Genomic DNA, 16,622 nt, shown 5'->3' on the forward strand with positions numbered 1-16,622 from the left:
AACAACTGTAGGTGGGAAATCATGGTTGAGGAAGACGGAACACATTTTCGAAGCTCCATTTTGGAATGTGACACCATTGGAACAAATGCGACGGAGGCGAAGAAGCTGAGCGAAAGGTATGGAGTCCTTACAGGTGGTAGGGTGCGAAGGGCAGTAGTTCATATAGTTGTGGGAGTCACTGGGTTGTAGTGGATGTTAGTAGATAGTCTATTGCCGGATTTGGGAACAGAACGATCAAGGAAGGGAAGGGAAGTGCCTGAGATGGACCAGGGGAAAGTGATGGAGACGTGGAAACTGTAAGCAAAGTTGATGAATTTGTCCAGGTCTGAAAGAGAGCACGACGCGGCACCAAAACAGTCATCAATGTACCGGTAAAGGAGTTGTGGAAGGGGCCGGGGTAGGCCTGGAACAAGGAATGTTCCACATACCCCATAAAAAGTCAAGCACAGTTAGAACCCATGCGGATACCCATTGCTATAGCTTTGACTTGGAGAAAATGGGATGAGTTAAAGGAGAAGCTGTTGAGAAATAGAAGGAATTCAGCCAGGCGGAGGAGTGTAGTGGTGGATGGGCTTTGCCCAGGCCTTTTTTCGAGAAAGATAAGAAGAGCTATCAGGCCGTCCTGGTTTGGGATGGAGGTGTAGAGAAATTGCACATCCATGGTGAATGGGATGCGGTTAGGGCTCGCAAACTGGAAGCTGTCAATATGACGCAGGATATCAGAGGAATCCCGGGTGTAAGTGGGGAGGGTATGGACCAGAGGAGTTAGGATGGAGTCAAGACAAGAGGAAAGAAATTCCTTCGGACAGGAGCATGCTGACACAATGGATCTGCCGGGAGAGTCCTTTTAGTGGATTTGGGGAATTTGGGAAGGAAGTAAAAGCGGGCTGTCCGGGGTTGGGAGGCAATGAGGCTGGACACCGTGTGCGTGTGGGGGGGGGGGGGGGGGGGGAGGGGTGGGGGGAGGGGGAAGGGGGGGGGGAGAGGTAGCCGGAGGAAATGAGGTCGCTAATGGTGACATACCGGGGAGGAACATTAAGGCGCACAAATCCGTGACAAAATAGGTACAACTCGAATAGGGTAAGGTGTTAGAAGGTCAGAGCAGGGGAGAAAGTAATAAATTGTAAATCCCATGAAGGTGAATATACAGAGCGTGGTAAACAAATTAGGGAGTTTCAGGCACAGGTTGGCACGTGAAAACATTATATGTGGCTCTAGCACAGATGTGGTCAAAGACTGGAAGGTTGGAATTTTAAATATTTATGTATGCAACGAGTTCTGAAAATAAATGAAAGAAAGAAAAGGACTGAGTAGTGCATCGAACAAAAAGCGCATCGCAGTGATGGAGAGAGAGAAGATGTCCCAGAGTCTTCAAGGAAAGACAATAATTGGCTAGGGCTCAGCAAGAAGAAAGGTGCAGTTGCATGGATTCATGTAGTCTGTAGACCGCCAACGAATGGGAAAGATTCTGTGGACCAGATTTACCAGGACCTGACAGATAGTTACAAGAATTTGAGTATAGTTATGATGAGGGATTTTCATGATCCACATATAGAACAAAGAACAAAGAACAAAGAAATGTACAGCACAGGAACAGGCCCTTCGGCCCTCCAAGCCCGTGCCGACCATACTGCCCGACTAAACTACAATCTTCTACACTTCCTGGGTCCGTATCCTTCTATTCCCATCCTATTCATATATTTGTCAAGATGCCCCTTAAATGTCCCTATCGTCCCTGCTTCCACTACCTCCTCCGGTAGTGAGTTCCAGGCACCCACTACCCTCTGCGTAAAAAACTTGCCTCGTACATCGACTCTAAACCTTGCCCCTCTCACCTTAAACCTATGCCCCCTAGTAATTGACCCCTCTACCCTGGGGAAAAGCCTCTGACTATCCACTCTGTCTATGCCCCTCATAATTTTGTATACCTCTATCAGGTCGCCCCTCAACCTCCTTCGTTCCAGTGAGAACAAACCGAGTTTATTCAATCGCTCCTCATAGCTTATGCCCTCCATACCAGGCAACATTCTGGTAAATCTCTTCTGCACCCTCTCTAAAGCCTCCACATCCTTCTGGTAGTGTGGCAACCAGAATTGAACACTATACTCCAAGTGTGGCCTAACTAAGGTTCTATACAGCTGCAACATGACTTGCCAATTCTTATACTCAATGCCCCGGCCAATGAAGGCAAGCATGCCGTATGCCTTCTTGACTACCTTCTCCACCTGTGTTGCCCCTTTCAATGACCTGTGGACCTGTACTCCTAGATCTCTTTGACTTTCAATACTCTTGAGGGTTCTACCATTCACTGTATATTCCCTACCTGCATTAGCCCTTCCAAAATGCATTACCTCACATTTGTCCGGATTAAACTCCATCTGCCATCTCTCCGCCCAAGTCTCCAGACAATCTAAATCCTGCTGTATCCTCAGACAGTCCTCATCGCTATCCGCAATTCCACCAACCTTTGTGTCGTCTGCAAACTTACTAATCAGACCAGTTACATTTTCCTCCAAATCATTTATATATACTACAAAGAGCAACGGTCCCAGCACTGATCCCTGTGGAACACCACTGGTCACAGCCCTCCAATTAGAAAAGCATCCCTCCATTGCTACCCTCTGCCTTCTGTGGCCTAGCCAGTTCTGTATCCCTAGACTGGGATAGTAGTAGTGCAAAGGAAAGAGAGCGGAAAGTGTTTCTCGAGTATGTTCAGGAAATGTTTCTGCAGCGGTATTCCAATGAGGGAGTGGCGTTGCTCCACTCAGAACTTTAGAACGAGGTAGGCCAAATGGGTCAAATATCAGGAGTAGAACATTTAGTGGACTCTGATATTTGTAGTTTATTGCTTTACATCTGTCTTTAGCAAGGAAGATAATGCGATTCCTATGATGAAAGAGAGTTTATTAATACGGTTGTAGGGGTTAAATGTAAAATAGGGAGGTATGAGATAGACTGTCCGAATTAAAGTTGGTAAGGCATCAGGGCCAGATGCAATGCATCTAATGAAACTGAGAAAGGAGAGAGCAAAAATTGGGTGGCATTCTTCAGTCTGTTTAGACTCAGGGATGCCAGAATATTGGAAATTTACAAAAGTTACACCCATGTTCGAAAAATAGTTTCATCATAAGTTTAGCAAGTACAGGCCAGTTAGTTTAATTAATCACCTGGCCAAATGAGAATAGATTACGGAACTTTGGCACAGTGGTTGGCACTGCTGCCTCACAGCACCACGGACCCAGGTTTGGCTCTGACCTTGCATGGTTGTCTGTGTGGAGTTTCCAAATTTTACCCGTGCCCTTGTTGTTTTGCTCCGGGCGTCCGGTTTCCTCCCACAGTCCAAAAATGTGTTGGTTAGGTGGATTGGCCATGTTAAATTGACCCTTAGTTTTCAGGAATGTATAGATTGGCTGGGGCTGCGGCGAGTGGGCCTGGGTAGGGTGACAGACACGTAGAGTATTGGTTAATGGATATTTGTCAGGCTGAAGGAAGGTTATAATCGACCCTCTGAGGGCTAAGTATTGGGATGCTTTCCTTCCTAGTACATACTAATTACCACGGCGGCGAGGTACAGGGCAGGTACAGGGCATCAGGGTTCGCCGTTGACACAAACCTTGGGAACATTATGAACTTTTAGAAGGACAGAGTCGATGTTAAATGCAATAGATCAGTTGGATGGCCCGAATGGCAGATGAAGTTCAGTGCGGAGAATGGTGAAGAGATTCGCATTGATTGGAAGAACATAGTACGACAGTATAAACTAAAATGTACAGACCTAAAGGGGACGCAGGAGCAGTAGCACCTGGGCAAATATGTTAAAAAGTCAATGAATGACATGGCCTGGGGACCTCTGGTGGCGGCCATGGTGTACGTGGTCGCAGACAGGGCAGTTCCTGCTCGAAGGCATTGGAAAGGGCTTTTTATCCGATATCATAGATTATCATAGAATTTAACATAGAATTTACAGTGCAGAAGGAGGCCATTCGGCCCATCGAGTCTGCACCGGCTCTTGGAAAGAGCACCCTACCCAAGGTCATCACCTCCGCCCTATCACCATAACCCAGTAACCCCACCCAACACTAAGGATAATTTTGGACACTAAGGGCAATTTATCATGGCCAATCCACATAACCCGCACATCTTTGGACTGTGGGAGGAAACCGGAGCACCCGGAGGAAACCCACGCACACACGGGGAGGATGTTCAGACTCCGCACAGACAGTGACCCAAGCCGGAATCGAACCTGGGACCCTGGAGCTGTGAAGCAATTGTGCTATCCACAAGGCTACCGTGCTGGGTGTAATTTCGATGAAAAGGTATAGTTGAAGGTCGGAAGAGTAGTTTCCGCCGGGAACAGTATGTCCGCTGGTTACCAAACCCGGCAGAAGATGGTGAAAGACGTGGCCAAAGCGTTGGAGGAAACCTGTGACGCAGCAGCCGGTGGACGGATGGCGGAGAGGGAAGGGCTGGTGCAGGCTGGAAAGCCCCAGATGGAGCACTTGATGGCTTTTATTAAGGAGGAATTCCGCCAGCAGAGGAAGGAGATGTGGGTGGATCGCTCGAAGGCCATCGAAGGAGCTGTGGCATCACTGAAGCGTTCGATGGAAAGGGTGGAGAAGCGTTTGGAAGTGCAGAGGTCGCAGATCTGACATATCAAAAGAGTGATCTCGGACCACAGCGATCGAATGGTAGCATTGGAGGTGGAGGTGGGGCTCTTCCGAGACCTTTTCAAAACGTTGAGGAGCAGGAGAACCCCTCGAGAAGGCGGAACCTGTGAATAGTGGCCTGCCTGAAAGAGTGGAGCATGTGAGTGCCATGAGGTACGTTTCAAAGATGCTGGCTGGGCTGGTGATGGATGGGATGATAGATAAGGCCCCTGAAATGGACATAGCGCACAGGTACCTGAGGATGAAGCCTAGAGCTGGGAACCCGTCACGGGCGGTGATCATGAAACTTCACAAACTTGTGGAGAAAGAGGAGATCTTGCGTTTCCCCAGGGAGAAACACACCTGCCAATGGGAGGGGAACAAGGTCTGAATGTATCAGGACATTGGAGGCGAGTTGGCGAAACGGCGGTCAGTGTTCAAAAGACCAAGGTGGTGTTGTACCGGCGGCGGATCCATTTTGGGGTGCTCTAACTGGCGAAATTATGGGTGACGTTTGAAGGCCGGGAATATTACTTCGAGACCACAGAAGCGGCTGACGACTTCATCAAAGAGCTTAAACTGGGGGAGAACTGAGTGGAACAATGCTTATGAACAGTGCGCCTGCTTGAAAGAGTGGAGTTTGTGAGTGCCACGAGGTACGTTTCAAAGTTGCTGGTCGGGCTGGTGGCGGAGAGGAACAACGAAACTGATGTGCTGGCATTTGGTAACGGCTGGGAACCCTGTTGAAGTGGGAGTAGGGATTCAGAGTTTTTTGTTCCTTCCGGTTTGGAGGGGTCGTTTTGGTATTGACTGTTGGGTTTGTTAGGGGCGGTAGGCGCGAAAGGTGAGAACGGGGGGGGGGGGGAGGCGAGGTTGACGCGACATTACACGGGCGGGGAAGAGGGCCATCTGCGATGGGCTAGGTACAGGGTGGTATTAGTAGGGCTGGAGTTAAGTGGGGAAGATGACGGACGGTAGAGGGGAAGCTACGGGTAAGTGATGTGGAACGTCCGGGGAGTTAATACACTGGTTCTAAGGTTGCGGGTGTTTGCGCACCTCAGGAGGTTGAAAGCGGGTGGTACTTCTGCAGGAGACACACCTCCGCGTGAAGGACCAGGTTAGGTTAAGGAAGGGGTGGGTCGGGCATGCTTTCCACTCGGGATTCGATTCAAATCGATAGGAGTGGCAGTTTCAATGAACAAGACAATGATATTTGTGAGTGAGAAGGAAGTGAGGGATCTGTTGGGAGATTTGTGAGTGGGGTATTGGAAGGGGCATCGGTGGTGTTGGTAAATGAGTATGCATCAAATTGGGAGGCTATGGATTTTATGAGGGGGTTGCTGGCAGCGACTTGGCCAAGGATCAGTTGATCATGGGAGAAGATTGTATCTGTGTCCTGGAGCAGGCCCTGAAAGAGCACCTGGGTCTGAGGGAGGTGCTGGGCAGTATCAAGGGTATGAAGCCGGGGAAGGTCACAGGGTCGGATGGATATGCGGCGGAATTCTATAAGGAGTTTGCGACGAACCTGGCACCACATCCTTTGGCGGCATTGAATGAGGTATTGGAGAAGGGGAAGCTGCCGGAGACGATGACGCAGACCCAGGAGCACTTTCAGGACCTGCCTCTTTACTTCCTCCAACTGTGGAAACTCCAGCTCGTCCAAAGAGTCGCATGCCCCGCTCCTCTTCCCCGGGTCCGCCTTGCACAACCCCTCGTAATACTCCCTAAATGCCTTATTTACCTTCCCCTGCTCCGACAGCACGTCTCCAGCCCCAGTCCTTATCCTCACTATTTCCCTGGACGCAGCCTGTCTCCATGTACTAGCATGTGGCATGCCTTCTGTCCATACTCATACTGCACCCGCTTGCCCCATGTATCTGTTCTATCGCCCTCCCTGTTGTCAGCCTGTCAAATTGCCCCTGCAGCTTTTCCTCCTCGCCAATCTCTCCGTGGTGGGCACCCTCGAATACTCCATGTCCACCTCCACTATCTCGCTCAGTAGACGGTCATGTTTCTCCCTCATTTCCTTATCCGCACGAGCCTTGAACAAGATAATTCCCCCCCGTACCACTGCCTTCAGCACTTCGCACAAAAGGGCCACAGACACCTCCCCATTTTCATTCAACACCACATACTCCTTAATCGCTACCCGCACCTTGTCACAAAAGTCTCCACCCAACAACAATCCCGAATCAAAGCTCCACCCCAGCCTCTGCTCTCGTCCCGGTTTAAGCCGAATCTCCAACCAGTGGGACGCATGGTCCAAAATAACTATCCCAACGTACTCTGCCCCATCCACTGATTACGTTAATCCCGAAAAAGGAGATGGACCCGGAGGAATGTGGCCCATAATACTGTTGAATACTGATGTGGACGTATTGACTAAGTTGTTCGCAGGAAGGATGGAGGATTGTGTCCCTGGGGTGGTTGCAGAAGATAAAAGAGGCTTCGGGAAAGACAGGCAGCTCTCCAGCAATATAAGAAGGTTGTTGAATGCAGTCATGGTTCCTTCTGGAGCCCTGGCACCGTAGGTAGTGGTGTCCAGAGAAGGCATTCGACCGGGTAGAGTGGTGGTACGTGTTCGAGGTCCTGGATAGGCTTGGGTTTGGGTCGAGATTTGTTGCATGGGTGTGCTTGCTATATTTGGCAAGGGCGAGTGTACGGCGAATTATGGAGCTTCAAATGACACAGAAGTACAAGGCAGAGGTGCCCGCCATCGCCATTGTTGTTTGCGCTGGCCATATAGCTGAGGATTGGCAGAGTGGGAGGTTATTATGAGGGGACAGAGGGAGCATCGGGTATCGCTTTATGCCGACAACCTATTATTTTATGTTTCAAACCCGCTGGTGAGTATGGCAAGGACCATGGGCCTGCCGGGAAGGTTTGGGGAGTTCTCGGGGTATAAGCTGAATGTAGGGAATAGCGAGGTGTCCCTGGTGAATCAGCTGGGACGGCGAGCTAATCGTGGAGGGTGGGGGGGGGGGGGCGATTCCATTTAAGGTGGCTAGGGATATGTTCAGATATTTGGGGGTTCAGGTAGTGAGGCAATGGACGGTCCTCCAGAAGTGGAACTTAAATGAGCTGATAGAGGAGGTCGGGGGGTTCTTAGGAAGTGGGATGCATTGCAGTTTACTTTGGCGGGGGGGGGGGGGGGGCTAAATGGCAAAAATGAATATTCTGCATGGTTCCTATTTATTTTTCAGACACTGCCGACCTTTATGCCAAAGGCCATTTTTTGGAACGTGGACGCGATTATTTTGGACTTTGTATGCCGGGGGCTTGTGCCAAGGGTTAGGAGGAACCTGCTACAGAGACAGAGGCAGCTGGGGGGCGAGGGGGTGGGTTTGGGTTTGCCGAACATGTTTCATTGTTATTGGGCGGCGAATGCGGATAGGTGCGGCGATGGTGGAGAGGAGAGGGGGTCGAACGGGTTTAGGATGGAGGTGGAATCTTGCAAGGAGTCCACCTGAAGGGCCATGGTGACGGCAGTATTGCCAATGGCGCCGAGTTGGAATTCAGGGAGCCCGGTGGTGCAGTCCACGATGACGATTTGGAACCAGTTGAGGAGGCATTTTGGGGTGGAGGGGATCTCTATGTCAACGTCCCTGTGTGCGAATAATGAGTTTGAGCCCGGGGGATGAGGGGGTGGGGGAGGGTAGCGTTGATAGTGTGTATAGGAGGTGGAGGGAAGTGGGGCTGGACAAGGCGAGGGATTTGTATTTGGAGGAAAGATTTGCCAGTTTGGAGGAGCTGAGGGGGAGGGTAGAGCTGCCGAGAGGGAGTGATTTCAGGTACCTGCAGGCGAGGGACTTTGAGCGAAAGGCTTGGAAGGAGTTCCCTCGGTTGCCGAGATACACCTTGCTGGAGCAACTGCTGCTTCCGAATGTGGAAGGGGAGGGAGGAATTGGAGATATATATAGGTGGCTGAGAGAGCAGGGAGGCGAGCGAGTGGTGAGGAGTGAGGAAAATGGGAAGGGGAGGATGGACGGGAGATCAACTGCTGATTATGGAGTGAGGAACTGTGCAGGGTAAACGGGACCTCCGCCTACAGAAAGATGAACCTGATACAGTTTAAGGTGATACACAGGCGACATATGAGCCGGAGAAGAATGAGTGGGTTCTTCTAGGTGATGGCAGATGAGTGTGAGAGGTGTGGGCAGGGACCAGCAAATGATGCGCACATGTTCTGGGGTTGTGAAAAATTGGAGAGATTCTGGGCGGGAGTGTTTGCGGCCCATGCAAGGATAATGGGGAGGAGGTGGACCCGGGCCCTTTGGTGGCGATATTTGGGGTTTCGGAGAAGCCCGAGCTCATAGAGAGGAGGAAGGCCGATGTTGTGGCCTCCCCCTCTCTGATTGCCCGGCGATGAACAAGGGGAAAAGATTGTACAAACTGTGCAGTTGATTGTTGGAAGTATGTTTCCCGGGGTGTTTATGTATTTAAAAAAAAAAATTTAGTCGACCTAATTTACGAAATAAGGTAAATGAGTTGATGGCGCAAATCATCGTGAATGACTGATTTAGTGGCCATTACTGAAACATGGTTAAAAGATGGTCACGACTGGGAGTTAAATATCCAAGGGTATCAGACTATACGAAAGGATAGAATGGACGGTAAGGGCGGCGGAGTAGCTTTGTGTTTAAGGATGGCATCCGGGCAATAGTAAGGGATGATATTGGTGCTATGGAGGACAAGGTTGAATCAATTTGGGTGGAAATCAGGAATAGGAAGGCGAAAAGGTCACTGATAGGAGGAGTCTATAGGCCACCAAATAGTAACAGGATGGTAGGGCAGGCAATAAGCAAAGAAATAACGGATGCATGTAGAAATGGTACAGCGGTTATCATGGGAGATTTTAATCTACATATCGATTGGTTTAACCAGGTTGGCAAAGGCAGCCTTGAGGAGGAGTTTATAGAATGTGCCCGGGATAATTTCCTCGAACAGAATGTAATGGAACCTACAAGGGAACAAGCGGTCCTAGATCTGGTCCTGTGTAATGAGACAGGATTGATTAATGATCTCATAGTTCGGGATCCTCTTGAAAGGAGCGACCACAATATGGTGGAATTTAAAATACAGTTGGAGGATGACAAGGTAAAATCAAACACTAGCGTTTTGTGCTTAAATAAAGGCGATTGCAATGGGATGAGAGAAGAATTAGCTAAGGTAGACTGGGAGAAAAGACTTCATGGTGAAGCAGTTGAGGAACAGTGCAGAACCTTCCGTGCGATCTTTCACAGTGTTCAGAAAAGGTTCATACCGACAAAAAAGAAAGACGGTAGAAAGGGGAAAAATCGACCGTGGATATCTAAGGAGGTGAGGGAGAGTATCAAATTGAAGGAAAAAACATACAAAGTGGCAAAAATTAGTGGGAGACTAGAGGACTGGGAAGTCTTTAGGGGGCAACAGAAAGCTACTAAAAAAGCTACAAAGAAGAGTAAGGTAGAGTATGAAAGTAAACTGGCTCAGAACATAAAAGCAGATAGTAAAAGCTTATACAAATATATAAGACAAAAAAGAGTGGCTAAGGTAAATATTGGTCCTTTGGAAGATGAGAAGGGAGATTTAATAATAGGAGATGGGGAAATGGCTGAGGAGCTGAACAGGTTTTTTTGGTCAGTCTTCACAGTGGAGGACACAAATAACATGCCAGTGACTGATGGAAATAAAGATATGATAGGTGAGGACCTTGAGATGATTGTAATCACTGAGGAGGCAGTATTGGGCTAGCTAATGGGGCTAAAGGTAGACAAGTCTCCTGGTCCTGATGGGATGCATCCCAGAGTGTTAAAAGAGATGGCTAGGGAAATTGTAAACGCACTAGTGATAATTTATCAAAATTCACTAGGCTCTGGGGTGGTCCCAGAGGATTGGAAAGTAGCAAACGTGACACCACTGTTTAAAAAAGGAGGTCGGCAGAAAGCGGGTAATTATAGGCCGGTAAGCTTAACTTCGGTTGTAGGGAAAATGCTGGAATCTATCATTAAGGAGGAAATAGCGGGGCATCTGGAGGGAAATTGTCCCATTGGGCAGACGTAGCATGGGTTCACAAAGGGTAGGTCGTGTCTGACTAATTTGGTAGAATTTTTTGAGGACGTTACCAGTGCAGTAGATAACGGGGAGCCAATGGATGTAGTATAACTGGATTTCTAGAAAGCTTTTGACAAGGTGCCACACAAAAGTTGCTGCATAAACTAAAGATGCATGGCATTGAGGATAAAGTGGTAGCATGGGTAGAGGATTGGTTAACTACCAGAAAGCAGAGAGTGGGGATAAATGGGTGTTTCTCTGGTTGGCAACCTGTAACTAGTGGGGTCCCTCAAGGATCAGTGTTGGGCCCGCAGTTATTCACAATTTACATCGACGATTTGGAGTTGGGGACCAAGTGCAATGTGTCAAAGTTTGCAGACGACACTAAGATGGGTGGTAAAGCAAAAAGTGCAGAGGATACCGGAAGTCTGCAGAAGGATTTGGATAGGTTAGGTGAATGGGCTAGGGTCTGGCAGATGGAATTCAATGTTGCCAAGTGTGAGGCTATCCATTTTGGGAGGAATAACAGCAGAATGGATTATTATTTAATCGGTAAGATGTTAAAACATGCTGCTGTGCAGAGGGACCTGGGTGTGCTTGTGCACGAGTCGCAAAAGGTTGGTGTGCTGGTGCAACAGGTGATTAAGAAGGCTAATCGAGTTTTGTCTTTCATTGCTAGAGGGATGGAGTTCAAGACTAGGGAGGTTATGCTGCAATTATATAGGGTGTTGGTGAGGCCACATCTGGAGTATTGTGTTCAGTTTTCGTCTCCTTACCTGAGAAAGGACATATTGGCACTGGAGGGAGTGCAGAGGAGATTCACTAGGTTGATCCCAAAGTTGAGTGGATTAGATTATGACGAGAGGTTGAGTAGACTGGGACTGTACTCATTGGAGTTTAGAAGGATGCGGGGGGGGGGGGGGGGATCTTAATGAGACATATAAAATTATGAAGGGAATAGATAGGATAGATGTGGGCAGATTGTTTCCACTGGGCGGGGAAAGCTGAACTAGGGGGCATAGCCTCAAAATAAGGGGAGGTAGATTGAGGACGGAGTGTAGGAGGAACTTCTTCACCCAAAGGGTTGTGAATCTCTGGAATTCCTTGCCCAGTGAAGCAGTTGAGGCTCCTTCTTTAAACGTTTTTAAGAAAAAGATAGATACCTTTCTAAAGAATAAAGGGATTTGGGGATATGGTGTATGGGCCAGAGAGTGGAGCTGAGTCCACAAAGATCAGCCATGATCTCATTAAATGGCGGAGCAGGCTCGAGGGGCCAGTTGGCCTAATCCTGTTCCTAGTTCTTATGTTCATTTTTTTCCAATTAAGGGCCTATTTAGCGTGGCCAATCCACCTACCCTGCACATCTTTGGGTTGTGGGGGCGAAACCCACTCAAACACGGGGAGAATGTGCAAACACTATATGGGCAGTGACCCAGAGCCGGGAACGAACCTGGGTCCTCGGCTCCGTGAGACAGAAGTGCTACTCACTGTGGTACCGTGCTGCCCTTTTATGTGCTTCTTTGATACACTTTTGTAATAAAGTACATTAAAAAAAAATGAAATGGCCTGTTGAGAGAGCCCTTGATAAAACATAAGGTACCCATGCTTCATTAATAGTGCAACATAAAAGGAAGCTGTGTAGGACTTGTGTAATTGAAATGAAATGAAAATCGCTTTAGAACATAGAACAGAGAATATACAGTGCAGAAGGTGGCCATTCGGCCCATCGAGTCTGCAACGACCCACTTAAGCCTTGGCTTCCACTCTATCCCCGTAACCCAATAACCCCTCCTGACGATTTTGGTCACTAAGGGCAATTTATCATGGCCAATCCACCTAACCTGCGTGTCTTTGGACTGTGCAAGGAAACCGGAGCACCCGGAGGAAACCCACGCACACACGGAGAGAACGTGCAGACTCCATACAGACAGTGACCCAGCGGGGAATCGGACCTGGGACCCTGGCGCTGTGAAGCCACAGTGCCATCCACTTGTGCTACCGTGCTGCCCTATTGTCACAAGTAGGCTTTAAATGGAGTTACTGTGAAAAGCCCCTAATTGCTACATTCCGGCGCCTGTTCGGGGAGGCTGGCACTGGAATTAAACCGTGCTGCTGGCCTGCCTTGATCTCCTTTAAGCGCCAGCGATTTAGCCCTGTGCTAAACCATCTCCCCTAGCACCAGTTCATCTTCAGCGGGATACCCTGCCCTGTTATATGTATGATACTTCAGGAAAATGTGAATATATTGGTGAGAGTGCAGAAAGATCGTTGAGTATGTTTCCGTGGTTGAGGAAAGTCCGGCACGTGGATGATAAATTGGAGACCGCCATTTTGCAGAAATAAAATTCTGAGAGCAGATTTGGTAGCGGTTTTGATATTCATGGGAGGTTTGGACAGGGGAGAATTGCTCATTTTTAGCAATTAAGTGACAAAATTAGCGTGTTCAATCCACCTACCTTGCACATTTTTGGGTTGTGGGGGCGAAACCCACGCAAACAAAGGGAGAATGTGCAAACTCCACACGGACAGTGTGCCAGGGTCGGGACTGAACCTGGGACCTCGGCGCCGTGAGGCTGCAGTGCTACCACTGCGCCACTGAGCTGCCTTTGCTGGGGAGAATTGTTTGCACTCGTGCGAGGATCGTGAAGGAGAGCACAGACTTGAAATGCGTGGCAAAATAGGAACAAAATGGCATCAGGATAAAACTTCTTCACGCAGCGAATAGCTGAGAATACACTGCGGAGGCATGTTCTGGAAGTATACAAAGGGGAATTGAACTGCCATCGGAAGGGAAGAGTGTGCAGGGTTACGGATAGGATTCAGCGGAGAATGACAATCAGTGAACTGGTCATTCGCAGAGGCGGCGTACACACTGAGGACGGAATGGCTTCCTTCTGAGCTGCAATAATTCTGTTGTGATACTGTGCACATAACCAGGCGATGAACACTGTAGATCACAACCCAGAACATTCTCCACGGTAATTATGTTAACAGTGCTTTCGTTCGCGCAGGGTAAGTTGATCCTTTTAAAAAAATCAACGTGTTAAAGACCACATCGAGTAATTATTATCATCTTTAATTGTAAGTCGAACAACACGTTTTCTAAACGGATTTTAATAAATTTCCTCACCCGCATCTTTCAGTTGAGCGAGAAGTTTCCCAATTTCTGAAATCAGACATGTGCAGGAGCATGGGTTTGCTGTACTGCAGAGGCTCTAAACCTCACGACATTAACGTTACTAATAATACATTGGCTAAATTGATTTATTTTAAGCAGTTATCCAAATTGGAGTTTGGCTGAGTTTTACATCCTCAAAAGAAATGATGCGGAGCGAAAAAAGGGCCCCTGTTTGCTTCTGCCAGTTCGTGAAATCACTGGGGAGAAATCCATACCCGATTCTGTCGAATTCCTGGAGTGTGAAGATGCAGTTACAAACTGGTGTTGCACAATCGCCGAATTCATGGACCAATTCTTTGCACTCATTTCATAAAAAATTCACATTATACATCAATACATGTTGAATTGGATGTTTCCTGTAATTGCGTGTTCAAATTTCAAATGTGGGAACAATGGTTTAACTTTTGGTCCTTAGTGGAATTGGCCGATCCCAAATTAACCGCCCATTTATCACAGCTGATTTTCTTTGCAATTGATCTCAGTGGATATGAAAACCAGGCATTACGCAGAATACACGACCAATTAATATCATGTGTTTAGCACCATCGCTCAAACAGAAACACTTTGTTCCACGCCTATCATGTTTAATTTTGGAAGATAAACTTTATGTTTTCATTCAAAGCAAACTCTTTCAACTTGTATATGTATTGGAAATGCGCTATGATGCTTTAGCGCCACATTAAAACACTCCAGACAATACTTCGAAATGTTAAAAAAAAAGATATGCAAGCAGCTCTATATTTCAGAACCCGTGCAGAATTAAGGATAATATTGAAGCAGGAAAGGAGGTAGTTCCTGTCACACTTGCACTGCTGCCTCAGATGTTACGGGCTACGGTTTCTCACTTTGAGACACATCTGAATGCATTATTTGATAGATGGACTCTAAATTCCCCAGCGAAAAGTAGGCTTTGTCCATCCTAGTACAAGTAAATGTTATAAGGCCTGGTATGTCTTAATTACTGCCAAACAACCACATTGGTTCAATGAAGATTAAATACAGGATACTTGCGTGGCAAACAGCATAAGCAGTAAGTAATAGACAGAGCTAAACGATTCAACAATGAACGCATCAGATCTAAGCTCTGTAGTTCTGCCACATCCAGTCCTGAATAGCGATGGAGAATGAAACAACTCACTGGAGAAGGAGGCTCCACAAATATTCCCATCCTCAACGATGGTGTAGCCCAGCACATATACGCAAACGATAAGGTTGAGGCATTCACAACAGTGTTCAGCCAGAAGTGGATGATCTATCGCTGTCTCTTCCGGTGGTCCCCAACATCACAGATGTCAGTCTTCAGCCAATACGATTCACTCTTTCACTCTTTCTGATGTCATGAAACGGCTGAACGCAATGGATACTGGAAAGTCTATGGGCCCTGACAATATCCAGGCAATAGAGCTGAAGACTTGTGATCCTGAACTTGCTGCCCCCTAGTCAAGTTGTTCCAGTGCACTAATATTTACCTGGAAATGTGGAATATTGCCCAGTTGTGTCCTGTACACAGAAACAGGACAGATCCAACCCAGCCAATTACAGCCCAATGTGTCCACTCTCCACCACCAGCAAAGCAATGGATGACGTCATCAACAGTGCTATGAAGCGGCTTACGCGGTAATAACCTACTCATGGACGCTCTGCTTGGGTTACGTCAGATTCATTCAGCTCCTAATCTCATTACAGCCTTGTATCAAACATGGACAAAAGAGCTGAATGCCAGCGGTGTGCTGAGAATGGCTGCCGTTGACATCAAGGCACATTTTACCGAATAGTGTCAAGGAGCCTTAGCTAAACTGGAGTCACTGGGAATCAGGAACAAAAACTCTCCGCTGGTTGGTGTCATACCTGGCACAGAAGGGAATAGTTGTGGTGGTTGCAGGCCGGTCAATTCAGCTCCAGGACATCACTGCAGGAGTTTCTCAGGGTAGTGTCCTAGGTCCAACCATCTTCACCTGCTTAATCAATGACCTCCCTTCCATCATTAGGTCAGAAGTGGGGATGTTTGAGGATGACTGCACAATGGTCACCACTATTTGCATCACTCACTCCTCAGATAATGAAGCAGTCCATGTCCAAATGTAGCAAGACCTGGACAATATCCAGGCTTGGGATGACAAGTGGCGTTACATTCGCGCCGCACAAGTTCCAGGCAATGACTATCTCCTACAAGAGAGGATCTCATCACTGCCCTTGACATTCAATGGCACTATTATCTCTGAATACCCGACAATCGACATACCGGGGGTTACCCTTGATCAACAAACTAAATTCGACTAGCCACATTAATACTCTGGTACCAGGGCAATTCAAAGGCTAGGAATCCTACGACGAGTAACTCACTCCCTGCCCCCCCCCCCCCCACAAACGCCTATCCACAATCTACAAGGCATGTCAGGAGTGTAATGGAACACTCTCCACTTACCTGGATGAGTGCAGCTCCAACAACACTCAAGAAGTTCGACACTATCCTGGACAAAGCAGCCCGCTTAATTGCTCCCCCTTCCACAAACGTTCAAACCCTCCACCACCGGCGAACAGTGGCAGCCGCGTTTACTATCTACAAGATGTATTCACCAAAGGATTCTTTGGGCAGCACCTTCCAAACCCATGACCACTACTATCTAGAAGGAGAAGAGCAGAAGCTACCTGGGAACCCACCACCTGGCTGTTCGCATTCCAAGTTACTCACCACCCAGACTTGGAAATATACTGCAAAAATATATTCTTCTCTGTCGCTAGGGCAACATCTACAACGTCCCTCT

General features: G+C 47.9%; 1 protein-coding gene across 1 annotated transcript in view; it reads right to left on the reverse strand.

Annotated features, from left to right (window-relative positions):
- The window catches only part of LOC140389101 (uncharacterized), a 306,705-nt gene that overhangs the window by 168,051 nt on the left and 122,032 nt on the right, over positions 1-16,622 (reverse strand). Inside the window, exon 25 of the mRNA XM_072473261.1 lies at positions 13,810-13,845. Within this exon, the coding sequence (XP_072329362.1) occupies positions 13,810-13,845 (36 nt within the window). The remainder of the gene's footprint in view (positions 1-13,809; positions 13,846-16,622) is intronic.

The sequence above is a fragment of the Scyliorhinus torazame genome, chromosome 14 (assembly GCF_047496885.1).
Source record: "Scyliorhinus torazame isolate Kashiwa2021f chromosome 14, sScyTor2.1, whole genome shotgun sequence".
NCBI classification, from domain to species: domain Eukaryota; kingdom Metazoa; phylum Chordata; class Chondrichthyes; order Carcharhiniformes; family Scyliorhinidae; genus Scyliorhinus; species Scyliorhinus torazame.